This window comes from Pseudoliparis swirei, chromosome 18, assembly GCF_029220125.1.
Source record: "Pseudoliparis swirei isolate HS2019 ecotype Mariana Trench chromosome 18, NWPU_hadal_v1, whole genome shotgun sequence".
In the NCBI taxonomy this organism is placed as follows: Eukaryota; Metazoa; Chordata; class Actinopteri; order Perciformes; family Liparidae; genus Pseudoliparis; species Pseudoliparis swirei.
In genome coordinates, this window is record NC_079405.1 from 15,144,162 (window position 1) to 15,171,466 (window position 27,305).

General features: G+C 41.8%; 1 protein-coding gene across 1 annotated transcript; it reads right to left on the reverse strand.

Moving 5' to 3' along the window:
* Positions 1–6,168: 6,168 nt before the first annotated feature.
* Positions 6,169–25,171, reverse strand: dstyk (dual serine/threonine and tyrosine protein kinase). The gene is made up of 14 exons (XM_056437079.1): positions 24,126–25,171; positions 22,417–22,826; positions 18,149–18,661; positions 17,782–17,977; positions 14,975–15,213; positions 14,455–14,538; positions 14,184–14,360; positions 10,389–10,518; positions 10,051–10,207; positions 9,293–9,425; positions 9,094–9,207; positions 8,855–8,969; positions 8,446–8,580; positions 6,169–7,447 (listed from the first exon to the last, which is right to left on the reverse strand). The coding sequence occupies exons 1-14, from the start codon at positions 24,322–24,324 to the stop codon at positions 7,263–7,265; spliced, it is 2,787 nt and encodes a 928-aa protein (XP_056293054.1). The 5' UTR covers positions 24,325–25,171; the 3' UTR covers positions 6,169–7,262.
* Between the last annotated feature and the right edge of the window lie 2,134 nt (positions 25,172–27,305).

Below are 27,305 nucleotides of genomic sequence, written 5' to 3' on the forward strand. Positions count from 1 at the left end.
CATCTTGCCTAAAGTTTTTACCAGTGCAAATTCAAGTTAATCCGAGTCAAATTCACTGTGTGATGTGTTTTGTATTACAGCTTTCTGCTGATGTCAAATGTACATCCTACAACTGTTCAGGTGAAATAATCAGATTTGCTATAACAAGGGACGTGGATACATGTTTTCAATTCAGTTTATTTTGTATTGCCCATTATCACAAATTTGCTTCAGAGGGCTTTACAATACAATAAAAATAACACGTGTTCTCTTAAATTAATTTCACTTTTTAGTTGTTTAGCAGCAGATGGTTAAAGCAACGGTTTCGTATAGTGAGAATATATTATAGGTGCATATATTCACATTACTGCTTTACATAGTATATATAGTATGTCCTAAAAGCTGTCATAAAAAGTTGTGTTTTAGTCTGTCATTAAGAAGTACTAGTAGAGTATCTTATGATATGAAAATGTGATAAAGTATTATATATCATACAAACTGTATAAAGGAAGTCCTAATATAGTATGCCATAAAACTTCCCAATAAAGTCAGTGTAGTATGCCATGAAAAAGTTCTAGTACTATGTCATAAAAAGTAATTGCATATAGTATTTCATAAAAAGCCATGAAAAAAGTAATAGTATAGTATCCCAGAAAAAAGCAATACAAGTCATAGTATTGTATGTAATGAAAATGTCATAAAAAAATAGTATGTTGTGAAAATATTGTGAAATAGTATACCATAAAAAATGGCGGAAAAGACAGACATCGTTTATTATGCAATTCAAAGTTGTGGTATAGTATGTCATTAAAAAGTATTTGTATAATATGTCAAGAAAAGATGACAAATCTATAATAAATAAAAAGGCATACAAAAATGCAATAAAAAAGGATATAGAATACTATGCCATGAAAGATGCTATAAAAGTCCTAGTATAGTATATGATTAAACGTCAGAGTATTATATGTTGTGAAAATGTCATGAAAAATAATAATAAAAAGACAGAATAGTATAGTATAGTCCGCGCTATCGAAGACAGACTAGCTATGTTAGCCGCCCCTCCTCCGTAGGTGGCCGGGGGGCTAGTCAGCTGATATAGATGATGTTCCCGGCGGGCACCCGGGTGGGGTGGTGTTTTGCTTAACTGGTAGTAACAGTAGTAGCACAACACAGCCCGCCCACCAACCACTTCACTTTTCGAACCAGTTTTCCTGCTCAGCGACACACCCGCTGAGGAACACAGCCTGGTTATCGGGGCTCGATAGTCAGAAGATAGTCAGGAACGTGAAAAATGTGGCTGTCGGACACCTGTAATTTTCTGGGGAACCCTCTCCCAAATGCAGACAGACGAATTGTGTTATGCGAATGCCGTCTTTCAACAACTGGCTGTGTGTGGTGCCCAGCGAATAATAATGACAACTGGAAGACTGGAAGGGGAAGACTTGATCTGATGAGAGAGACGTTGCATTCATCACGTTTGGACGGAGCGTCTCATTTCTGCGAATATGACCAAGTTGATCACCGGACTTAATCCATGACAACCCAGGGTTCAGATCAGGAACCGGGAGCAGAGTTGTAGTTTAACACCCTTCTCTGCTCTTCCATTCAGCAGTTACCCACCCATGACTCTAGAGTAGAGACTGTGTCTGTCCCACGGCCACTTCAATTAAATAAATCAAAAGTAAGCAGAAGAGTCGTACACAATAACCTTATACAAGTTAACACCATTATTTCAGCAGTGCAACAAAACAGGACTATTAAATGTGGTCTCCTAAATATTCGATCTCTGTCATCTAAAGCTGTGTTACTAAATGATTTAATATCAGATAATCACATTGATTTATGTTGCCTAACTGAAACCTGGCTGAGCCATGAAGAATATGTCTGCCTGAATGAATCGACTCCTCCAAGTCATATTAATACTCACATTCCTCGAGGCACCGGTCGAGGAGGTGGAGTAGCAGCCATCTTTGAATCGAGCCTATTAATTAATCCTCAACCAAAATTACACTACACCTCATTTGAAAGCCTTGTTCTTAGTCTTTCACATCCAACCTGGAAAACACTACAGCCAATTCTATTTGTGATTCTGTACCGCCACCAGGTCCATATTCAGAGTTTATATCTGAATTCTCAGAATTTATATCAAGTTTGGTTCTTAAAACTGATAAAGTTATTATTGTTGGAGATTTTAATATCCATGTGGATGTTGATAATGATTGCCTTAGTGCTGCATTCATCTCCTTGTTGGACTCGATTGGCTTCTGTCAGAGAGTGCAGAAACCCACTCACAGCTTTGGCCACACGCTTGATCTTGTTCTTACTTATGGCGTTGACATTGAGCATTTGAACGTCTTCCCACAGAATCCTCTTCTGTCAGACCACAACCTCATAACTTTTGAATTTATACTACCGGAGTGTACTCCGTTAGTCAAAAGTTTCTACACCAGATGTCTAACTGACAGTGCTGTAGCTAAATTTAAAGAAGCGATTCCTTCTGTATTTGATTCGATACCACGTCTCAATATAACAGAGGACTCCTGGTCTAACTTTAGTCCGTCCCAGATTGATCATCTTGTTGATAGTGCCACAGGCTCTCTGAGAATGACACTGGACTCGATAGCCCCTCTGAAGAAGAAGACAGTGAGGAAGAGGAGGTTTGCTCCCTGGTATAACCCTCAGACCCGCAAACTGAAGCAAACGTCACGAAAGCTTGAACGCATATGGCGTTCAACTAATCTCGAAGAATCCCGCTTAGTTTGGCGAGATAGTCTTAAAACATATAAGAAGGCCCTCCGTAATGCCAGAGCAGCCTATTACTCATCAGTAATAGAAAAAAATAAGAACAACCCCAGGTTTCTCTTCAGCACTGTAGCCAGGCTGACAGAGTCACAGCTCTGTGGAGCCAAGTATTCCTATAAACCTCAGTGGTAATGACTTTATGAACTTCTTTAATGAAAAGATTTTAACTATTAGGGACAAGATTAATATTCTCTTGCCCATAACCAGTGCCAATCTGTCCTCAAGTGGAATGGCCTTGGAAACCGCTGTATGCCCTGGTGTATATTTGGAGGGCTTTTCTCCCATCAACCGTGACCAATTATCTTCAACGGTTTCTACTTGAACACGTCTACCTGTCTCTTGGACCCCATCCCGACGAGGCTGCTTAAAGACGTTTTGCCTTTAATTGGCGGCTCTCTATTAGATATTATCAATGTGTCTCTGCTAACAGGCCACGTACCACACTCCTTCAAAGTGGCTGTTATTAAACCTCTCCTGAAGAAGCCCACTCTGGATCCAGAGGTGTTGGCTAACTACAGACCGATCTCTAACCTCCCTTCCTCTCCAAGATCCTTGAGAAAGTGGTCGCAAATCAGTTGTGCGACTTTCTACATCATAATAGTTTATTTGAGAAATTTCAATCAGGATTTAGAAAACACCACAGCACCGAGACAGCACTGGTGAAAATTACAAATGACCTCTTAATGACAGCAGATAAAGGACTCCTCTCTGTCCTGGTCTTGTTAGACCTTAGTGCTGCATTCGACACCATTGACCATGACATCCTGTTACAGAGACTGGAGCAGTCGATTGGCATTTCAGGCACGGCACTAATTTGGTTTAAATCCTATTTATCAGATCGATCTCAGTTTGTATTTGTAAACGATGACGCCTCGATAACCACCAACGTTAATCACGGAGTTCCACAAGGTTCTGTGCTTGGACCAATTTTATTTACCTTATACATGCTTCCTTTGGGCAATATTATCAGGAAACACTCCATAAACTTTCTTTGTTATGCAGATGATACTCAACTATATTTATCGATAAAACCAGAGGAGAGCAACCAACTCGGTAAAATTCAAGCATGTCTTAAAGACATAAAAACATGGATGACCTGCAACTTCTTGATGTTAAACTCAGACAAAACCGAAGTAATTTTAATCGGCCCTGAGCACCTCAGAGATCAATTATCTGGTGATGTGGTTTCTGTAGACGGCATTGCCCTAGCATCCAACACCACTGTAAAGAATCTTGGCGTTATCTTTGATCGGGACTTGTCCTTTAACTCCCACGTAAAGCAAATCTCAAGGACTGCATTCTTTCATCTACGTAATATTTCAAAAATCAGGCACATCGTGTCTCAAAAAGATGCAGAAAAATTGGTTCACGTTCGTTACTTGAGACTGGATTACTGCAACTCCTTATTATCAGGCTGCTCTAATAAATCTCTTAGGTCCTCCAGTTGATCCAGAATGCTGCAGCTCGTGTTCTCACTAAAACTAAGAAAAGAGATCACATCACTCCTGCACTAGCTGCTCTGCACTGGCTCCCGTAAAATCAAGAATCACTTTTAAAATTCTTCTCTTAACGTACAAAGCCTTGATTGGTGATGCACCATCATATCTTAAGGAGCTTGTAGTACCATATTGCCCCACTAGAGAGCTACGCTCACTAAATGCGGGACTACTTGTAGTTCCTAGAGTCTTAAAAAGTAGAATGGGAGCCAGAGCCTTTAGTTATCAAGGTCCTCTTTTATGGAACCAGCTTCCAATTTCAGTCCGGGAGGCAGACACAGTCACCTCGTTTAAGAGTCGACTGAAGACTTTCCTCTTTGACAGAGCTTATAGTTAGGGCTGAATCAGGTTTGCCTGGTCCAGCCCCTTGATATGCTGCTATAGGCTTATAGCTGCCGGGGGACGTTTTAGGATGCACTGAGCACCTATCTCCTCTTTTTCTCTCCTTAAGGATGAATTTTCATCTCTCAATCACACGTTACTAACTCTGCTTTCTCCCCGGAGTCACTTCACGTCTCATGGGGTCATCGGACCCTATGAGACGGCATAGATCCTATCTGCCTGATGGATCATCGAGGTCTGGGTCGTGGAATTCCTGCTCCTGACTACGCCACTGTCCTGTTGAGACTCCGCCCACTGTTGAGACTCCGCCCACTCCTCCTCCCCACCGCCATCTGCCTGATGGATCGTGGAGGTCTCCATCGTGGAATATGCCTACTATGAACTATTCATACACTCTGTCATATTCATTGAATGTATTTTAACTCTAAATCTGTCCTTCTGTACACATTACATCTATTGCATCTGTCCATCCTGGAGAGGGATCCTCCTCTGTTGCTCTCCTGCAGGTTTCTTCCTTTTTCCCCTGAAGGGTTATTTGGGAGTTTTTCCTGGTCCGATGTGAGGTTTTGGGGCAGGGATGTCTATGTGTACAGATTGTAAAGCACTCCGAGACAAATTTGTAATTTGTGAAATTGGGCTATACAAATAAACTGAATTGAATTGAATGCCATAGAAATGTCATAAAATACTCAAAGTATATAATAAAAACATAACTAATATAATATGTAATAGACTACTTACCAGTTCTAATGATGGACCCAAAACAATGCATGTGACTCTGCAACAATCTGCTTACACTACATATTTAAGCAGCAGAGAGGAGAGGCACCAGGTGGTGCTACAGCTGCTGATTGGTCTGCATCATTTCTCTTTTCTCCAGCTGGTTCTGAAATGGACATCAAGATTTCATGAAAGGAAGTGTATAATTATTACTTTCATTACTATTTTATAAATGTCTAATCTTTGATGAATCAACTAGTCTTTAACTGTAAAAGTATGTTTTATACAACTTTATAAGTAATGAGCAAACACACATTCTTAATATCAAATGAAAAATAATTGAACTAGATGTAATGTACTTACAAAGAGGCTTCAAGCTCTCCTGACTTACTGAGATACACCGCTGTACATGTGTGCATGATTTGATAAGTACATAGTTTGCCGTGTTTCTTTTCAAACTAAACCTTTATACTCAAGTTACTACTTGAAACTTCTGCAAATGTTCAATTCATAGAATTGGATCTGTGATTCCAAACATGGAGGTCACCAGATAAATCTGAGGATTTTTTTGGAAACCGCTTTTCAACGTCGAAGTGCATGAAGAAGAAAGACGTAGAAACTGATGTCTTCTTGCATTATCTTTTATGAAAAGGGATTTGCAGTTTATGGTGGAAGGAACAAAACCCCTCCCATATTGATTATTTAATTTAACCTTATTTTACATAATTATTACTAGATAATTACAGATTAGTTTGAACTCTTTATTTAAACTCGGTGCTATCTCAGCTGCGGAATGATACCAAATAGTTTTATATGAATAACTGAATAATACTTGATCAATTAGAGATTTAATAAATCAAACAATTACACAACAAATGCATCATAACTGCATGAATAAAGATAATCTCAACATTATAGCACAAATTAGTCTTGGGTCAGAGACACAAAGGGAGGGTCCCTCCCTCTTCTGTTGGTCTGACGGGTTGAGATACAGCTTCCAGAAAGAGTAATAAAACATCCAGTTTATATGGCTGGAAACTACAATATGTAGTATAGTATATATATATATATATATAATTAAAAATGTATTAAAAAAGAAAAACTTGGTTGCAATTGAAGAAAAGATGAATGCAGCCAAGTACAGAGATATCCTCGAAGAAAACCTCTTCCAGAGTGCTCTGGACCTCAGACTGGGCCGAAGGTTCACCTTCCAACAAGACAATGACCCTAAGCACACAGATAAAATAACAAAGGAGTGGCTTCGGAACTACTCTGTGTCCAGGCACATGGTGAATGACCTAGAACAGTGACCTATAGAATGAGAGAGCAGCTCCTGAAAGAAGTTTGTTAGTTGTGTCGTAGACGTTTCCGTTTGATAAACTCGGTGCACATGCCACCAGTGAAGAGGTGTTGCAAGTTGACAATGTTTTAACGAGTCTCAAGCCACGCATTTACAAATAAATGATCATTCTTACCTCATAAAACCATTGATGTTACACTCGAGATGTAAAAGATCATTTTATTTAAAAAAAAATGTATTTGTAAATATGCAGACATGTTCAGTTTAAATACAATCTAAAATTAATCTTTTATATATTTGTTATAACACTGGGAATGGATTATTTTAAAAACAATTTGCATCTAATAACAATTCTATGACCAAGCAGCAATTAGCACGGCAATTAGGTCATAAGGATGTTGAAGAGTTTGTATACAAATGCACAAAGCACACACAATAAAACACACAGTTTCAAACGTCAGATCTGTGTCAACTCCAAATAAATAATGTAAATCCAACAAAAGGAGGACAGCTCAAACATTATTCATTTGTCACCTGTTCCTCTCCGTACTTTATAAATACAAGAAACACTATTTCCTGATCAGAAACCCTGTCACACACGTGTTAGTTTGTCTGGAGTCGTCTCAGTTGGAGTCGTCGAGGCTGCTTTTCTGTTCCGAGCTGCAGTTGCAGAGCCGGACCATGATGCTTTGCAGGCTGGGCTCCACAATACCGAGCAGGGGCCTCTGGGAAGGGTCCCCGTTCCAGCACGCCTCCATCAGCTGCCAACATTCCTCATCAAAAGTGGGCAACCGCTCAGGTCGAGCTCCTGCAGACGACATGGACACGAGTGAGCCGAGCGAATCGGAGCGCCCCGGAACACACGCAGATCGGTTACTGAGGTTGATTACATGCGAGGTTATGAATCCGCCCGTCTGCATAGAGACCACCGTCACGGATCATCAAGCCAACTGAACATGAATTCAGGAGAAATACTTTGAACTCCTTCTTCTGGCTCTGCATCGTCACGGACACAATCTTTCTTCAGGAGGCAATTACTCACGCCATGTGACTTTTCATTTTGAAAGAAAACAGGTTTTTTTCTTGCCTCCATGGTGAATCAAGAAACAGAGAAAAGTCTTGATGAATTTAGTAGACGATACCGGCAGAACTATATCGACACGGTTAACAAACTTCCTCCCGTGCAGTATATTTAACATAAGTCGGATTTATTCAGCCGTACGGTCTCGACTTCTCAAACACATCTTCGCTAAAACTTTACAATTTAAAACTCTTCACTGGTGCTGATGAGTCGCACGCCTGCCCCTTTCTCTGATTTCTGATCTCTGTATGTGACGAGTAATTTATATATATTCATTTTGTGGGTAGAATATTGCTTTAAAAGAAATTTGGAGCAATGAAATTTAAGAACAAAAAAAGTGAGTTATCGTGATTTTATGGTTTGAGACGGCCATTTTTCATTCTGTCTATTCTACCAGTTTGTCCCTTTTCATAGCATGAGGTCTTGACTAGTCATAATCAGTTATTTCTTTGTGGATCAGTGACATCAGAGAATATTAATGAACACATGAGAAGCATTTAAGTGTACCGGAATACAATTTCCCTGCATGGATTCAGATAATACCACAAACATCTCCAAAAGGTTTCAATCCCAGTTCCAGTCCGTTTGTATCACATCGTGTTCGCTGCTCTTGTTCAGCGTGAACACAAACTGGACCTGAACTACAAGGTAACAAACAGACTTATTTCCGTTTATCCATTCCAAACCAAGTCAAACCAAACTGCAGGTGTGAAACTGTGTATTACCTTTTTTAACATTATTCCACAGCTGGTCCTTACTGGAGCATTTCTCAAAGGCTTCTGGGAGTTTAATTGAACCAGTGCAGAGATACCAGAAGAGGATCCCGAAGGCGTAAACATCAACCGAGTTATCGTACTTTCCTGTTCGGAGAAGGGTCACAACGGAGAGGAAAACTCAAAGACACTGATATCTAGGATTCCTGCACATTTAAGTATAATCTTTTACATACATGTGATGACAAATCCCGGTTCTGATAACACTATCGATAAAAAGGTTGCATAACAGGGTTCTCTTCTCAAGTAAAGAAACATGTGCTTGTTCAGACGATTCTGACCAATTAAACTTTTTGAAATCGTACCTCGAGAATTGTTTTTATGATGAAATTATGCGTGAGAAACTGTTCGGTAATGGTACCTGTAAAAAGCTCCGGAGCCATGTGGATCGGCGTTCCAACGATGCTGCCAGACATCATGGCCTCTGGTTTACAGAAGCCCAGATCGGTGATCTTTGCACGATTCTGTTTGTCCAGCTGGAAAAGGGACAGCAGACATCACAAGAGAAGGAAGTGCGTGTTGGGTCAGTGTGTACACACACACACACACACACACACACACATACACGGTTTGCTGAACTTATAGTTGGTCTGAACTTACCAGAACATTCTTTAGCTTTATGTCTCTGTGCAAGAGGCCCTGACCGTGCAGGAAGCGGATCCCCTCCACCACATCCAGGGCGATCTGAAGTCTCTCTCTCAGTGATAAACCGGCCTGGTAGAGATGGAGAGAGAAAGGAGACTTAACTGGAAGTAAAGAATGATATAAATCAATAATAGTCTCTTTTTTCCAATCTCACCTTCAAGCCCGTATAGAGGTCTCTGTGCAGCCGCTCCATGATGAGCAGCACAGCGATGCTGGAGCCGCCTCCATACGTGTGGTCGATCACGGAGCCGTGCAGGTCCACCAGCCGCTCGTGCTTCGGCAGGGACCTGAAGCAACACGCAGCCCACTTCAGAAACATGGTCATAACATTAAATCACTTGTTGTTTAAGTGGCACTCCTTAAGATGTCCGTCCTGGTTGATCTCAAATTCTATTCTTAAGAAAATACGACAAATATCTCCATTCTGCAATACTTTGGGCTCAATCACAATTTCTGCAGCAATAGATTCAGAATATTTAAGCATTTATGGAAATAAAAAATCTTCTCTAGCTTGAAGTCACAGTATAATGATGTATGTCTTGTTTTCCCGCATTCCTTCATTAGAAACGTTCAACAGGATTCAACAGGGGAAACATTTAGATTTTGTTATTTCAGGTGGGTGGAGTTTGGCCTTTATAACAAGGCGACTGTCAAGTCCAATGAAAACATTTCTGCACTTGATGAATGCAGCTTCTCCAGAAACTGCCCGGGCCATTTGGATTCTCCCACCCTCGCCTCAGCTTTGAGGAGTATTGAGATTTGTACCTGTGGCAGTTTGGTGTGAAAAGTTAAATAACTCCGAGATAAATCGGATTGCTGCAGTGATCATGCCGAAGCAGCGGTCTGTGTGTGTGTGTGTGTGTGTATATATATGTGCGTGTGGTGTTTCTACAGTCGTTCTCACTAACTCACCTTGTGTAGTGAAACTCCAACGCCAGGTCGTTCCAGTGTTTATCGTCAGGTGGTACCACAGACTTCAAGGCACATGGGTAGTGCCCTCCCCAACTGTCACACAGGTACACAACTCCGTACTGACCCCGACCCAACTCTCGCCCGAGCTTCGGCTTGCCTGTCATCAAACAATGCACTTGTTCTTTTTACGTCCAAAAAAAACACAAAAATCTTTGGCAAATTTGTAATGTATTTGCAAAAGATGTCATTTAAAAAAGGGTATGTTTTTGCAGAGAAGTGTTACCAGACTGAACTGACTTTTTGGTGTGTGGACAATGTGAGCGCTTGGTGTTACTCACCATGCAGCAGCACGTCCCTGAGGGAGCGGCTCTCCAGAGACAGGCGGGCCAGCCGAGGGGCGTGGTCCTTCCTCACGCGCAGCCACAGGTCCTCAGTGCGCTCCAGACGCCCCGTGTGGCCTTCCTCCAGCTACAAACACCAACACATGACATAATATCTCCTGGTGAGCATCAAACATAGCTGCTCAATGACTAGTTTCATTCAACAGTTATTCAGAAGACTTTACACTCGTAGAGCAACGGCTAACCTTTCTTACTTTCCTTGCTTGAGAACGACGGCCCGGAGGTTCTCATGCTACTCGTCTGGACCTCTGTGGTCGGGTCATCTGTCAGACTGTTCGTGCAGAGCGCCTCGTCAACAAAGTTACTCCTTGATGGATTTCATGTCTATTTTTAACCAGAGGCCGACCGTACAGGGTTGAGTTCATCACTGGTGTTTGCTTTGTGCTCAGCTGGAACTTTTAGGAACATACTGTAAAGTTTGCGAGATTGAGTCACCATTTGTTTTTAATAATTAACATCTAACGATTGTGTTCTGTTGTCTGGTGTATTGTCTAATCTGTGTTTATACTCATTGGCTTTTTTGAAATCACCTCTTAAGACTCACTTTTACCAATTATCTGTGTCTTCATTATTGTATCTGTTCCTTATTATTTATGTGTTCTACTTGTGTAACTTTATCCGTTAGTTTAGTTCTGTTGTTTTACTTGTATTAGTTCAATGTGATTTGTATTTGATCTCCTGCTGTCTTTTATCTTTACTTGTTCTTTAAACTAATAATAGTGTATCGGGCAATATAAATAAAGTTATTATAAATTTGTTCATTAACAATCATATTAGTACAATTTCGATGGCCTGAAAACAGTATTTAGCCATCATAAGTCCCTCTCATCATTGGGTTTGAATTATGATTAGCTTTTTACTTATTTGCTGGATAACGTATGCCAAGTATATTCATATGTATAACATCAGTGGATCTTGGTAATATGCAAAGTTCCTGAAGAGAAATTTATGAAATGTATGCATCCGTCACAATATTTGATCTTTGATTCACAAGGAGAGGTCCAAGACTATCAAAAAGTGCATTAGGAAACCTTTAAGATACGGACATGCAGTGAAGAAACATTACAAGGGGACAGTTCACCCCAAAATCCAAAGAAATATGTACTATTTAGCAATCAAGAGAAAACCAGATATTCTATCTCTATATTTTATTGTTTGCTCCACTTGTGATTCTGAAATTTCTCAAAGGAATATGCCAGCACAATAATAATGTTTTATGAGGTTGACATGTTCGGGCTTCACTCACTCAGTCAGAGAGACAGAGTTATTAAGCGTGTAGTAATGTAGTGTATGAGCCACACCGTCTGTCATGCGATTATGATCATCGGCGTATTGATTTGTCGGAGACTTCAAGGAGTTGGAGATATTTTCACACTTGGTCAAGAAAAGGAAAAGCAATTCAAATGAAGACGAATACATTAATGAACCATGCTTGAGGGTCAATAAAAGCCGTCGTCATTGAAGTGATAAAGATGTGCATTCAGACCTCGTGCAAATTCTCCTCATTTTATTTGATACGGGTGTCCTAGAAGTCATGTTATTTCTATATGGACACTAGCGAAGACGGAGGTCGTCAAGCTGAAGATGGAGGCTTTTCGGGTTTGGCTTACCCAGAAGTCTTAGCGGCAGACTGGTTAGCCGGGTGTGGGATGATTTCGGAGGGTCTATGTAGAAGCACTTTTGGGTGGCTTCAAATCAGTTCAAAAAGACCGTTAGACGACTCAGAAAGGGAACGCAGGGCTGAGCTCAGCGTGCCCCTCCAGTGCACATGTGCGTTGTGGAAGGCCGGCGAGGGGTCCTTTGAGGGGGCAACAGGGTCGTTTCCTAAGAACATGGGTTTCAAACGAGGGAATTCAAGTATCTCACGGTCTTGTTCACAAGGGTAAAAGGGAGCATGAGACGACGTCAGCAGTGATGAAGATATTCTACCAGATGGTTGAAGAGAGCTGGGCCGGAGGGCAAAGCTCTCAACTCTTGTAATTGGTCGTTACGATCGTGTCGTTGCAGCTCCTCTCAAAGAAGTGGTTGTGGAGCGTACCTGCTGGAGGACAGGTTACGCTTGCTCGTGGAAGACAACATGACGGCCACGATTCTTGGCGACTTGCCATATCCTACCTCTGAGATCGGCTTGTCTGCTGTTGCCTCTCAAAACAAAATACAGATCTAAGCTTAATATTGAGCATGAATTGAGAACGGCCGTATCAAGCCTGCCACCGCTTTGAAAAGATTTGTAGAGGAAGGCGGCTCATTGCAGCCACGAATACTGATGAAACGTGATCACACATATCTCTCATTTTGTTTTGCACAGGTTTCCCATTATTGTTGTTTTGGAAATATATGCAGTGTATTGCCAAATATTTTAACTTGCTTAGTTTTTCACAAATTTAACATTATTGTTATCTTGAAAAGATATTCAGTGTAAAACCAGTTAATTGCAGCCACAATAAGATATGTTTTTCCCTCTAAATATTAGTTACTTTTTGCACAGATAGAGCTTTATTTGCATTGTTCTAACAGAGTGATTAAACTTTGTATTTATTTGTAACTTATGGAGCAATCTGGTTTAATTAAAAGTGATCGCGTGTGGCGACTGCGGGTCAGTGGTTAGCAGGGCCGTCTTTCAATCAGAGGATCGGCGGTTCGCAGCTGTGTCTACGGTGTATGACTGTAAGTTGCTTTGGATGAAAGCGTCAGCTAAATTAAATGTTGGGTAATTTTCTTTATATGATCATTTGAAAAAGCAGATAGGAGTCACAAAAAGTTGTTATTTAAAAAAAAAAATCAGCATGCCATGCTGATTTTTTTTTTTGAGAGCCTGAAACATAAAATGTGCCGCGACCTGTGCAATGAAAGTGCAGCTCCACTCCCAGTCGCATTTAGAAGACAAGAGGCTGCTAACCAGTGCGCCGAGGAGGCCGAATTCAGGGCTCTCAAGTGTCACGCACGCATTTCGGTCTTAAGTCACGCGCTCCCGCCACACATCGTATTTCTCACGCTGAAAAAAACTTGGCTATTTAATGTTTTAATGTGCCGCAGCGCGCAAACATGAGCTGGCCGCGCTCCCCTCACCGTGGAGGAATCAAGCGCTCCCCTGGAGTTCCGCTGTGAGGAGCCACTTATCAGCCAATCAACAAAAAAAAAGGGCTACACAATAGCCAATCAGAAAACAACCCGTATCTGGGTAAGATTCAATCCAGCAACCAATGAAAATAAAGCATCCTGGAATTGCGCGCGACTGACTAATATCCGAAAATTGCATTCTGGGGGGGGGGGGGGGGGGGGTATTTATCAGTAATACAGTAAAAATGATGGGAACACTTTGCAAGTCCATTTATAGTGTGCGCCCCTAAATTTTCTGCTTGCGCCCCTAAAATTGTATGTTAGGGGCCACTGTGCTCCTAGTAAAAAAAGTTAGTCTGGAGCCTTGCATGGACCATTTTGTTAGTTTTGGTAGGCCGGTGGCCCATGAACATCTTCCTTCCTCTAAAGTGGGGCGTGACAGAAAAGGTTTGAGGACCACTGCACTAGGGGTTTGATGTTCATGAGCATTTGTTTTAGGTGGAATCATCACTGTGAGAGACAATAAGCATTCAAGTATACAGTAAGTGAAAGTTACAGTCCGTTTTTAGTTCTATTTTCAAGATGAGTGTAGGAAAGCCACAGAGCGCAATGACACAGGGATTGGAAAGATGAGAGACAAAAGATAATGGCAGAGAGAAAGAGAAAGTTCACCTGGCGCAGAGACGCTGCGAAGGCCTCGTGGGAGCAGTTCAGGCGGGTTCTGAACTGGGAGCAAATGCTTTTGGCCAGTTTAGCAGCACTGAGACTTTCTATGGCGTCCTGGGCCACTTTCCGCTTCCACTCCGGAGAGACGGCAGGAGGGTTCACAAACGTTATCCTGTGGATTATCTAGAGACGAGACACAGAGTAAGAACACCTCTTCAAAAGTCACCGATCACCTTGCATTTTCAAACGCCTATAGATGAATGTATTAGACACTGACCTGTTTGATTTGCTCCCAGAAGAGTCTTGAGACGGAGGATCCAGAATGAAATGTGACCTCCACATGATAGGCAGCATTCAATAACTGTGTCAGATGAGAAGAGGGAGTAAATATGCAGCAAATCCATCTCCTACCATATCAGGATGCCGTCTGTTGTTCTAACAGCTTGTGGCACCGGAGTTGACGAAGGCCACACTTGATAAAATAACTTTTTAAATATTTGTAATGCTAACAATAAGTGTCTGATCCCATGTTGAACCCTTTGTTTTAGTTTAGTGCTTTTCAACAAACTTTCTTTTCAGAATCCGAAGTTTCTATTGCCAGGTAGGTTGAACATACGATGAATTTGACTCGTTGGTTGGTGATTGGTTCACACTAAGGTTTATATGATTAAACACACAGTAGACAGGGACGGTGACTTGTGTGACTCGTTCCTACAACTTCAAAACCTCAAATATTCCCTCAAAACAGTTTTCATATCAGTATTATTAGTAGTAGTATAAATAAGGTTCCTGCCCACCTGTTTGAGGTGATTGGAAGTGATGTTGTGGACAGAGGAATCCATGTGTGACTTCTCCAGACTGTTGAGACATCGCTCCAGAGTTCCTACGAAGCTCTCCCGGAGATAGTCCACAGAGCTGATCAGCTTATTGGCCACGGCCTGATTCAAACGAACCACGATCAGCTCCTGGATCTGGTGGATGCAAGATTTGAACTCCTTTGACGTAACAGGCTCTCCATTAGTTGCTACGATGACGTCTGCAGTTGAAAGAAAAATAGTTTGTCAAGTAAATATGTGGTGCATGTCTCCAACAGCTCAGAATGAATGATGTCACATATTGGTATGAGAAAGTCTGGATGTTGAAGCGACTGGAGACAAACTGGAATCACATCAGAGCCCCTCTTGTTGTGTTGTTGGGGGCCAGAATTAAAATAATATGGCTCAGACGTGACATTTTATTGCACCCTTTATAGAAGTTGGTGGATAATGGTTCGATAAAAGGCCAATAATAATAATGATAGATTGCTCCAGGAAAAAGCTTATCACGGTGTTTCGGGCTGATAGTGGCGAGTCGCTGAGTGCAGAGCAGGGTCTCTGCAGGTCTAAAGTCTCCGCAAGTCTGACGAGATTCTGAAGACCGTGAAGGAAGCGGCTTTGAGGAACTCATGCTGCTGATTAACAAAAACTGCACACTTCGGACAAGTCAGTTGTGTGTTTTGTCTCCCTCCCTCAGAGACGCATCGGCAGCATCACGGAGACAATAGTCAAAATAAAAAAGAATCTGAATGGGGACCACAAGGCAGCCATCTTTTCTTTTTTTTAATAGAAAAATAATAAAGAAGGAATCCCTTCTCATTAAATTGAAGATTTCGAGATAAAGAAGGCACACGTGGAGTAATTTTGAGTACGACGATGTGAACCCACAGGACGATGAAAGGACGATGAAAGAGAAAAACAGTTTCCACTTCCTATTATCTAAAACAAGACCAGAGAGAATGTGTCCATTTTTTTCTTTTTTAAATGGATATTTCTTGTAGAATCAAAAGGTTATGATTAAGTTAAACTCACGAGTATAGAAACGCTATAATCAACAAATCAAGATAATGTCATTACATTTTCTTGATTTGTTAATTATAGCGTTAGATCACATTTTGGAAAACCTAATTGAATTTGAACTGAGGAAATGAATTGTGTTCACAGTAAATCAGTCCACATCTGGACTGAAGCCAAACACATTGTCTCAAATTAACAAAACAAAATTGTTCTTATTTACTAAAGGCTTGCATTTAATAAATAGTCTGACAGCAGCAGAAACAACCTAACAGAATTGTATAAATATTTTTTTAGATTATAAGTAGACCGATGTTAAGAATCTGGTTGGGGAACAGTGCAAAATGAAAATGTTGAGCTTCCGTAATCTTTACAGTAATATTTGCTCCCTGTGTAAACATACATTTCACTACTTTTGTTTTTGTCGTGTTCAGTTAACTTTTGAGGAATATAACCACTATTTTGATAGAAACAAGCTTGACCTTAAAATACCCTGAACTCTTTTTCTTTATTCCTCTCAACTCTTTAACGGTTACAATAATCAAGATGTTCCTCAAACTCGCTCTGTGTTATGAAAGTTCAAAGCTAGGAGCAAACATATTCATTACTTATACCAACTCTGATCATGTCATTATTTGCGCCACCCCTTAAAGCAACATTATGTAACAATTGTACCTTAAAATAACAGCTTGAAAAAAATTGTGCCGCTACAATGACTTTTAATATGGCGATTTGCGTCTCCGCCATTGCCATCGGGGGTCTGTGGGGAAATAACTCCGCTATGTAAGATTCTGGAGCCGCCCGCTCCGGGGCGGATGTACTTCGACCTGCTTTCTGGCAGTGATTACGCAATGTCATAAAGTGCCACTCCACGCTCGCAGCTACAGTATAAGGGGAGCTTTTTTATGTAGCTTTTTGGTGTTGTCAACAATATTGTATTCGATCACACGTACTCCACATTCAAACATTTAGAAAACAACGTATATAGGCTGAAAACGCGATCGGTATTTCATCTAAACTAAATGTCATTCTTTTGTTTATGTTGTTTCATTCGCCCTTAGCAACTCAATCAAGGGGAAAAGGTACAATACGCAAAAAAAAAAAAGGGAATGGGCGGATCTGCGAGTTCTGGTGTTAACTCTCTCTGCTCAAATGGTCATAAAAGAAAAACACAGTCGATATGCGGAAACCCAAATGTTATTATATGAAATCAAATTCAATGCATCTGCAAGCCCCCAAAATGAACACATACACTACAAACAATCAAACCCACTCAAAACAAAGTATAATCCCCGGATCCCGACAGTCCCCAAAGTCTTTGCAGTCCCCCAAAACAAAAGTAAATGACTGCACGCACACACCCCCCCCCCCCCCCCCCCTCTCCCCAAAAGCCGGCAAACAGCTGACCGACCAGGCGGAAAGCGTGGCGGCGCCGCGTTCAATCCCCGCGCTCCTTCACCCTAGTCCGGTAGGTGCTGGGCCAGTTCACAGTGTTCCTGCGCAGTCTTCTATTAGTGATCCCGCCCGTTGGTATGAATCCAAAATAGAAACAGTCGCCGGATTGCTTCTACCGGGCTGCATCTATCGTAACTGGGTATTTACGACACTGAAGTACACGTTAAATACCTCAAAAACTGAAGGGGGCGCTAAAAGGGAAAAACTACATAATGGGGCTTTAAAACACAATATCTTTGAAGACAATATGACACATCTTGACAAAACCACAGCAGAGAAAACCTGCGTTGGGTTTTCATCCGGGCTGTTTACTCTCTAACCTGTAAACTCCAGATTGGCGGCATCCTCCAGCAACTGCTCTTTCATGCTGCCGAGTGTTTCCACAATCATCTCCTTCATCTCTTCCTGTTTGCGGTTAGCAATGGCCATCAGGGAGGTGAAGAGTTCCCCCTCTTTCTCACGGGTGTACTCCAATCTGCGGGGGGTTATCTGCAGGTCCCTCTGCATGTCAAAGGCCTGCAGGGAAGAGAAGCAGAGCAGACAGAAGTGTGATGGGGGTTTGTGAAGGGCATACCGGGTCAAAGTACACTAAGATCAAGCAGTGCATGCAAAGGTACTAACAACTGTCATGAGTATGAAGCAGTAGATCAATCAGTCATACAGATTAAAAGTGCATCATCCTCTGACCTGGTTGATGAAAAGATCTAGACAGCGACAATGAACCCCATTAAGCAGGTTCGCAGCCTCCACCTGCTGGTTTTGAAGCACCTGGCGAGTAAAAGGCACCAGCAACCGATGCAGCCTTTCGAAAGCCTCGCCCAGCACGCTCTGGGGCTTGGCACCCATGGTGGGCGTCTGTGTCGGGGCGCCACAGGAGCAGTGTCCTACTGGGGTACGAAGAAGGCCGAGGGAGAGTAGCTGCTTATGGAGGGCGCTCCTCTCCTTATCTCTCTCCTTTTCCCTCTCTGCACGGCGGCCGGGTTCTGGAGAGGCTGCTGGCATTGTGTCAGGAATACGGATAAAACAGACAGGAAAGCAGAGCATCTCTTTGACCTTCCACAGCTCAGCCACATGGTCAGTGCTTAGCGAGTCCTGGTTGATGGCATAGAGTATGATGGGGACGACAGTGCGGGTGCAGTCTGCCAGGGCCTCTTCTATTGGCTGGACACTCGGACAAGGCACCACCATGACCTTCGCTTCCTAAAGACAAACCAGAAGAAGAAAAAATATAAATGTTTATTTATTGTCAAGCGAACTGCTGTAAATACAGTAAATAATTAGGAAATATGGTTCTGTGAGAAAGACAATTTGCCAAAAACATATTTTCAGATTTACGCCGAGTTAAAATCCAACCATTCAGACCACTAGGAGGATGCCACAGGATTTAGTTGCTGAATTTGTACTGCAATATCTACCAGTGAATCAAAAATGGAAGTCAAAGGAATTTAAAGCTGCTTTACTCTTTTTTGTTTGCATCCGATTATTATGCGTTATGTCAAAGGTGTCGCATGTGGCGACTTATCCACAGCTAACGATCAGTTAATGAGCCGGACATTTTCCTCAAGAGTTTGTGTGGATCCAAAAACAAAACTAAAGGGTGAGTGAATATTAGGCTTATATTCAACAGGTGAAAAAACTATAGCCCCCGTTACATAAAGTGTTCAAGGCACTTGAAGCACAGCTTAAGACAATGGACGTTCACAGATATCTAAACCGGTTCAAATGCAAAATGAAGAGAAAACACACTTCCACACATTCACATGCTCCTTCTATTTCTGAACACCGAATGGCACATCGATGTGTGGTGCTCTTGGGAATGTCTGCGACAGGGCAGGAAAAAATGACGCAATAGGTTTTCTTAACCCTTGATAAATAACGACTTTTACAAAAGTAGTCTCGGGGAGGGCTTGAGAGGGAGACCATGGCGGGGGCGGGGACAGCCTGAGAAAAGAGGCCAAAATGACCAACAGCTACACAAAGGAGACAGTCAGTCCCGTCTCCAAGAAACAGAGCAGAGCCCATCTGAGCAGTCCCTCGAGAACAAAGACGGCCTACAACCGTTTGTTCACAACCAATCAAGAAAATGTATTAACTGATTTATTGCAGTCAGTTATCAACAAAAACCATCAAGAATATGTCTGTTGGCTATTTTGAAGTTACTATTTTGTTTTTTATCATGTCTGTTAATAATAAAACATTTCATTTGTATAGTGCTTTAAAAGGGTACTGGAAGTATTAGAAGTATTAGTGCGAGAATGCAGTAAACAAAAAAATATACACTTTTATTAATCCCCATGGGGAAATTAGTTCTCTGCATTTAACCCATCCTTAGTTATTAAGGAGCAGTGGGCTGCAGTGATGCGCCCGGGAAGCAACTGGGGGTTCAGTGCCTTGCTCAAGGACACTTCGACTTGCAACTAATGGGGAGAGCGGGGATCGAACCCACGACCCTGCGGTTGCAGGACGGCCCTCTTACCCCACTGAGCTACAGTCAAGACAAAGTCATGTTGGTAATCAAGCGTTATCATATCATAGCGAGCATATCACCCTTTTTGTCCCGCGGGTGTATAAGTTAAGGTGGGAAGCATGGGTTAACCCCGGATGAAGAGAAGGATAATCAGCAAGTTGGCCAGGAAGACAGGTTGCTGTGATTTTGGCACGAGTGTGTGAATACCGCAGGGAGAAGACAGATTCTGTGCCTTTGTGTACTCCAAATTAAACACGTTAATACATTATTCATTCAGCAGAACCCGAAAGGAGAGGCACGCCGCTTTAATTTGTGACAAACCCATGTTCACGAATATCAAAATTATAGGTAGATATCAACATTAGTTGTAGATCGTTTAATTTGAGCATGGAAATACATGACAATTGGTCTCTCTGTCGCTTATCTGTGATAATGTCTGTATTATTAATACGAACAATAACGCCTCTGACGTCCTCGCAAGTGTGACCGACTTTGACCCCCAAAAAGGGGCCGCAGAGCCCACGCCTCTCAGTCACATGTGAAAATGAACAATGCGAAATGATTGGCTTTACTTCCAGCACTAATATTTTCCTTGCAGGCGTTCATCTATTATACTTTTGTGTCTCTATAATAAGACTGGGGGATGCAGCAGCGAAAAGGGTTTTTAAATGTATATTAAGGCAACAATACCAACATATTACTTGAGGATCGCAAACAGATAATGAAGACAGTAATGCAAATTCCATACCGTAGGTTTTTACCAAACAATGTCTAAATATTCAGTCACGCATTTAAATATAATAACAATAATCACACATTCATTTTAACCAAAAGGAATGTTCACAAATTAAATGTGTCCACAACACCATTAAGACAAACTGACTGGTGTGCTTTCGTCACAGAGACATATTTTTAAAGGATTCATTATTCTTTTAAATGCGTGTCAACATTGCTGGGGAAATAAAGTGGAGAAAGGGTCTTTTCCTTTAGCACAGCTCACACAAACCACACGTAAAACAGAAGTACTTTTCTTACTATTAAAAACACAAGAACGTTTTTTTCTAACAACGTGAACAACCAGTGACACAGAATTCAGGTGAAAACATGTCAACTTCATCACTTTGGTTTGGGATTTATTTTTACCATGACCGAGTCATGTGAAACGCACCAGACCAGTGGCATTACGCAAGGGGGCTGGGGCGGGTGGGCTGCCCCGAGGCAGAGCAAGGCCTTGCTTCTGAGGCGTGGTCTGAAGGATTAGAGACTAATTTCCACGTGTCACACATGAGAGGGAAGGACTACAATCCTCACGCCATGATAGATCAATTCACTCCCACAAGAAATTGTGATTTTCAGGTCACACAGCACCGCTTCCCTTTGTGTCCAACAGGGTTTCCTTTTCTTTTAAACGTAACCACAGTAACCTGGAAATCTGTTTTTGTGCTAAAAACCTGAATGGGAAAATTGTGACTGGAAATTAAAGTATTTCTGAAAAGTAGCACAAATCAGGGAAAGTGTAAGACAACTCAGAAAATAATCAGCTCTCCTAAGTAATCCATTTGTGAGCTAAACCGTGTGTGAACACTGGGGCTAGTTCAGGCCAGAGACATGGATGGAAAAAATCAATCCATCTTTCCTTTTCTTTAGTCCAACAAGAGGAAATACCACCACACAAAACAAAAGGTTGAAATCAATTAAAATCACTAAAGGATGTGCATGACCGAAAAAATCAGAATCGTATGAAACTAGCAGTCAACTCAACCTTTCTTGTTTAGTATTCCTTAAACTGTACCAAAAACCAAATTATAATTTTAAACCAAAATGTGAATTTTCTAATGTCAATTCATCCATTTTTGTCAAAAGATATTTACAGACACGTTCAAAGTAAATGGAGGACCATGCAAAGACTTCAGGTCCACTTTCCTCTCCAAGTACACGTGCCATGACTGAAATAACTGAACCCTCTGAATGCTGCTGATTGGTGGGCAGAGATATCCTCTCTTCTGGCCTAAGGAAGGGTGTGTACACATATTTTTTTTAAAGTACCTACCATGTCAAATCTTAGAAAACTTATGTGTATTCAATAGCAAATTAATCTACTTACTTCAGAATGTGATACCAAGGGTGCCCTGTTTCATATTAGACACACTAGTAATGTCCTGATGGCAACATTTGATGTCATCAACTTAGTTTTGATCATGACAGTTCTGGTCAAAGCTTTTCCAGAGGGCTTTCCAGAGCGTTCTTCCAAAAAACAACAACTTCCACTTTTCATCCAAGCGCCTTTAAAAAAATACAGCAGTAAGCAACAAGTCCACGATGCCTAATATTACGATAAATGTTTGGAAACTTAAATGTAAAGGTTTATGACGAGGGGAAAAGGCAATGAGTGCTATGCAAAATGTTCATATCAAACTCTTTATTTAGACTGAGTGGACGCTGCATGGAAAGTAGATCCAAAAGGTTTCACACAGAATGTGAAGCCTACCTGTAGTAGTGGGTGATGTAGGGTGATCTCCAGCTCTGCTAGCCTGTGGGCCGGATCCTCACATTCCTCATGGATCTCCAGGTCTTCCCGGGGTACCGTGTCCCAGCGACCACAGTTAGCCGCCAGCTGGTGCACCAGCTCATACTGGCCCGGCAGTGCCAAGCTGAGCCGCGTCTGTCTCCCATGGGTGAAGCACAGCTTCCGCCTCTTGCAGACAGTACCCTGGACTCCTTCACAAGCCTCTCCAGCCTCTGGGCCCAGCGGCAGCAACCTCTCCCCCAGAAGGCAGTTAAGCAGCCGGTAGCGGGCGGCACAGTCCTGGCCGAGTACCAGGATGTACGGGGCAGCGCCCACTGTGTTACGCAGGAACTCTTCCTCGTGGCTGGGGAAAGAGATGCATCTGAGCTGGCCTGAGGAAACAGACAGAACACAGAGAGGTAGATGATGTTGGGACGTGGGACTTGTAGGAACCTTTAGCAGCCCTGTTAAGTGACCTTTTTCAACATTGTGAGCAGAGATGGGGTATTTAATGACACACTTTCTGTTACATCAGCATTATTTCCAGAATATACTCAAGATCCTTGTTCAATGCAAGAGAAGTACTTATTTCACACTATTTTGATATTATTCCTTGGGCTATTATTTTCCAATCCAGCACTAAGATGTTGAGCACACAAACACACAAAAGAACCAACTCAACTGTATTATTGAGGGTATCAGATATAGGCCTAATTCTCATTGATGCTGAGTCACAGTCTAAAACAGTTAAATAACAAAAGAGACTGCAGCCGTAGCCTATTTCAAGTGCATTTTTTCCCTAACGTTTGGCTTTACTGTAACCGTTAATCTAACAGACCATTCCCCTACTAATATTCACCCCTTGACCCAACATGACGCATTAAAGCCTATTGTTTCAGACAGACCTCTGCACAGCGGATAAACTAAACAGGCAGTCGATGCATACCTATACATAACCTCTACCAAAATATTTGATCAAGCACTATTAAATGATGTCGCTGCATCATGTGATGTACATTTGCAAGATGAATCTAAAATAGCCAGTGTTTAGCTTTACCCATGAAAGGCATCAATATGGTTTTTTCTGTTGATTACAATTAATCTTTGTCTGAACACTGTTCATTTAGCATGTTGATCATCTCTGTAAACATCACACCGGCTCTGAAGAAAGCCACTCGTGCAGATGGACCCATAACATGTCATACCATGACTCCTGTGCATTGAAACGATGTTCATGAAATATTAGGATATATGGAGGTATTTTATAAAGCATTTATCTTGGGGTGGATGAAATAAAAAGTGTATCCAAAATCAAAAGGAGGTGGGTATATGATCAATTTAAAGTTGGACTCAATAGTTGGTTTTAATACATACTTAACCAGTCACTAACGCACTCACACAAGGAGCAAATAATGTAAAATAGAAGAATGTGTGTGTGTGTTACTCCAGGCTCTTGGCCAGCTACAGTAAAGAAATCTCAGCATATTTGGAGCACTTAGTCTACTCATGCTTTTCAGAAGGGGGTTTAATCCCTTTAGTTCTCTCAAAAACCGGAATGAATACATGTTGTTTGTCTATCTGTTCTGAAGCAATATCTTGGCAGCAGAAACGTCATAGCTTTTCTTTTAGACATACAGAAGTACAACCTGGGACGCGTGAAACACGACGCAGTGACATGTGTTCAAACCTACCTGCCTCAAAAGAAGCTGAATCCGAGCTCACGGTGGATGCACACACATTGCTGTAATTTTGCCTTATTTCCCTGAAGAATGCGTTGGTCTCCTTTAAGTTCTTCTTCAGCTGAATGGTGTGTTTGTTGTAGCTGTTAAATGTCCTCGTCAGTTCCCGGGCTAAAGGTGTCGTTTTCTGTTGCTGTACGTTTCCCTCCATGGTCAGCAGTCCTCTCTCGGTGTGGTTCTCACGGTTCAGCGGGCGCTTAAACCCAAAATTGAACGTCTTAGTTAAGCGGCTCAATTGTCCCGTTACACACTTTTTTTCCCCTTGAGTGATAGTTAGTCAAGTTTGTTCACCCATCTGCGTTAAATATTTAACTTATAGTTGAACGCCTGCAGTGGTGTGTGTCCGTGAGTTGGGGCCAGGCAGCTGGATTTAGTTGTTATGATGTTGACGCAGAGCTAGCTTGATGTCGTGCCTCGCGCGCAAGATAACTGAAAAGTTGTAGTCAGTTGACTCGAAGACAGATTTTAACGGTTAGCTAACAAAGTGACCGCTGTTTCGGCATATTTATTGTTAATACCAACTGTCTGATAACAGGCTGTCAACAACAACACTAAAGACAACACCACAATGATGCGCTTCGGACTAACGTGCTAAATGATGTGTGTTGATCGAGCTGGCTGTTGTCCAGATAACGTCCGCGCCGCTAGCCAGAAGGCATCTCCTGTCCGTCCTCGCCTCGGGCTGCCTCCACACACATCGCGGTTACCTCCACCATACAGCTCCGTGTTTAAAGTGAGGAGCAGCTTTGACAGTTGCCGCTGAAAGAGCGCGTCGAGAACCGTGGTCGTGTCCTTGATGAGGCTCCGTGGGGGAAAGCTCTTCCTAAACTGTGTCAGGCCCAGCGGACATCTCCCTGGAGAGCGCGCCGGCGACACAACACAATACACTTTGTTGGTGGCGTTGATGAGGAAGAGGAGAGGCAGTGGTGTAGGGCGAGGTGTGTCCAGTCCGGCCAAACTCGCAGAGGCTAAGCAATCAAATCAATGCAAAACAGAAAGTCGACACAACCAAAGTTTAGGGAGAGGAAAGGGCGGGGCTCGGGATGACGCACTGCAGTATGGGAAATGTAGGAATATTGGTATTGACTCATCAATAGCTGGCTACTGTCCAGTACGTTGTTGGGTACTTCCTGTATTTCAGGAAGCGCTGTTTCTCATGGCAAACAAATTACAATAGAGCTCATTTGGAAAACTTGTTTTCTGACAATTGTTGTTTATGATTGGATAAGATTAAATGATATTCATCGCACACAGTACCAGAATAAACATATGCAGTTCAGCCTCAAACCAAACCGTAGCACAGTAACATTTAGAGATGTTTAATGATACATTAATGTAGAGTGGATAATAGACTAATGTCCTCTAGTAATAGAAAGGGATGTATATGTCATATATACAAAATAAACAAACTATGTAAAAATATGAAGGCAGGTATGATGGTGGTCAATATGTATATAGCTTATATAAGCAGCATGAAGTATAGGCCTACAGTAGGATTTTTATGAAACAATGTAAAAGAGACAATATATACAGCTGAACATTGTCAGTGTTAATTGCCATTCTACAAAGTTAGGTAGATAACAAGGAGGTTCAGATACAGCAGGAAATAAGTATCAACATCAAACTCTAACTTATTATCTCATCATTCTGATTTTAAACATAAAGACCAGTTTACTTGTCCCAGAGAGAGTACCATTCAGCATGGGAAAACAGTAATAATGTCAGTAAATGGCTTCCATCATAAATCTTAGGGGACAAAGAATACTAGTTTTAGGAAGTCTAATATAACTGATTAGTTCCTGCGATGACTAATTTGTTAGTAGATATTATTAATTGTTGTGGAACATGTATGCAAAAGGAACAATAACCCTCCATCTTGTTGGTTACATCATCAGCATGTAAATGTAATTTCTGTGGCTAATTGAGTTCATAAGAAGACTGTCTGACACAAGACTGATCATGTGCACTAGAGCAGGGGTCCCCAAACCCCGGACCGCGACCCGGTACCGGTCCGCGGCTTGGTTGGAACCGGGCCGCGGAAAAAAAGTGAATAAAAAAAGTTTTATTTTTTTTTTTTTTAAATCAGTAAAAAATTTTATTTTAAAAAGGACCGGATGTGTACGTCTGAGCGTCGTGAGCCGCAGGAGTCTTTTTAAAGTTCGTAGTATCGCTGCTCGCGCGCTCTACGCGCCGAACCTCTGCTGGCGGCACATTTCAGTGACAAAGAATCTTCAAATTCAATGTCAACCAAATTCTGTCATTCAGGGAAATGACAACTGGTTTCAAGTTGGCCGATAAAGTCGCTGCTGTGTGGGCGTGTGAACGGCGGATTCTATCTGTGTTTCAGACGTTTGACCTGGTGGAAGAGGCTTTAAAGTTTTTTGAGCGGTACAAACAAAAAGAAGACCTGCAAAAAAAATAGACCTGCAACCCATTTGTAAAAAAACCCACCCGGTGAATCCCCCGAGCCCGAAAAAAAAAAATGTAAAAAAGATGCAATGACGTGTGGCAGACAGACATTTCACACAACAACTCTGCAACAACCTGCCCAGCGACAGGAACTCGGAGCGGAGGACCAAACACGTTCGACGTCTCTGTGTCATCAGCTCCATCAGCGTGCAGGTGCAGGCTCACACTCATTCAGCTCACGCACATCTCAGGCATTTGATGATTCGTTTTTTTGATAATTTATAACTTTATGATAATTTATGACGTCGTACGTGTAGTACGTTTTTTATATTTCACGTTGAAAATTAAAACCGAACGGAACCGGGGGACTAGAGGAAATCTAGAGCTTGTTTCCCTTGCGGAATAAAGTCTATTGTTAATCCACTTCACTTTTGCAATTTTTCTAAAAGGGTCCAGGTTCCCCAGCAGTCTGTGGCACTCTATCAGATGGTCTGTGAAATAATTAGCTTTAAAAGATGAAATTGTGATTGTGAAAAATTACATCTGTGTCAATAAAACCAATACACTGTGTCGATTACCCCCTCTCATTTTAGATTTAGACCAATATGAGCTCTGATATAATTGTGACACAGCAACAAATTCATAATTTTCAGCTTTTGACTGGATTTATCAGGACTATGCCAGTCTTTCTATTGTTTATTTCCTGAAATGTTTTAAGATCTA

Excerpts from the sequence above, each read along its gene's own strand:
- dstyk (XM_056437079.1), bottom strand. The coding sequence starts at position 24,324 with ATGGAGGGAAACGTACAGCAACAGAAAACGACACCTTTAGCCCGGGAA. Across the intron at positions 10,519-14,183 it reads TCGCAGCGTCTCTGCGCCAG|CTGGAGGAAGGCCACACGGG; the intron begins GTGAACTTTCTC and ends TGGTGTTTGTAG. Across the intron at positions 7,448-8,445 it reads GTGGAATAATGTTAAAAAAG|GAGCTCGACCTGAGCGGTTG; the intron begins GTAATACACAGT and ends TGTCGTCTGCAG.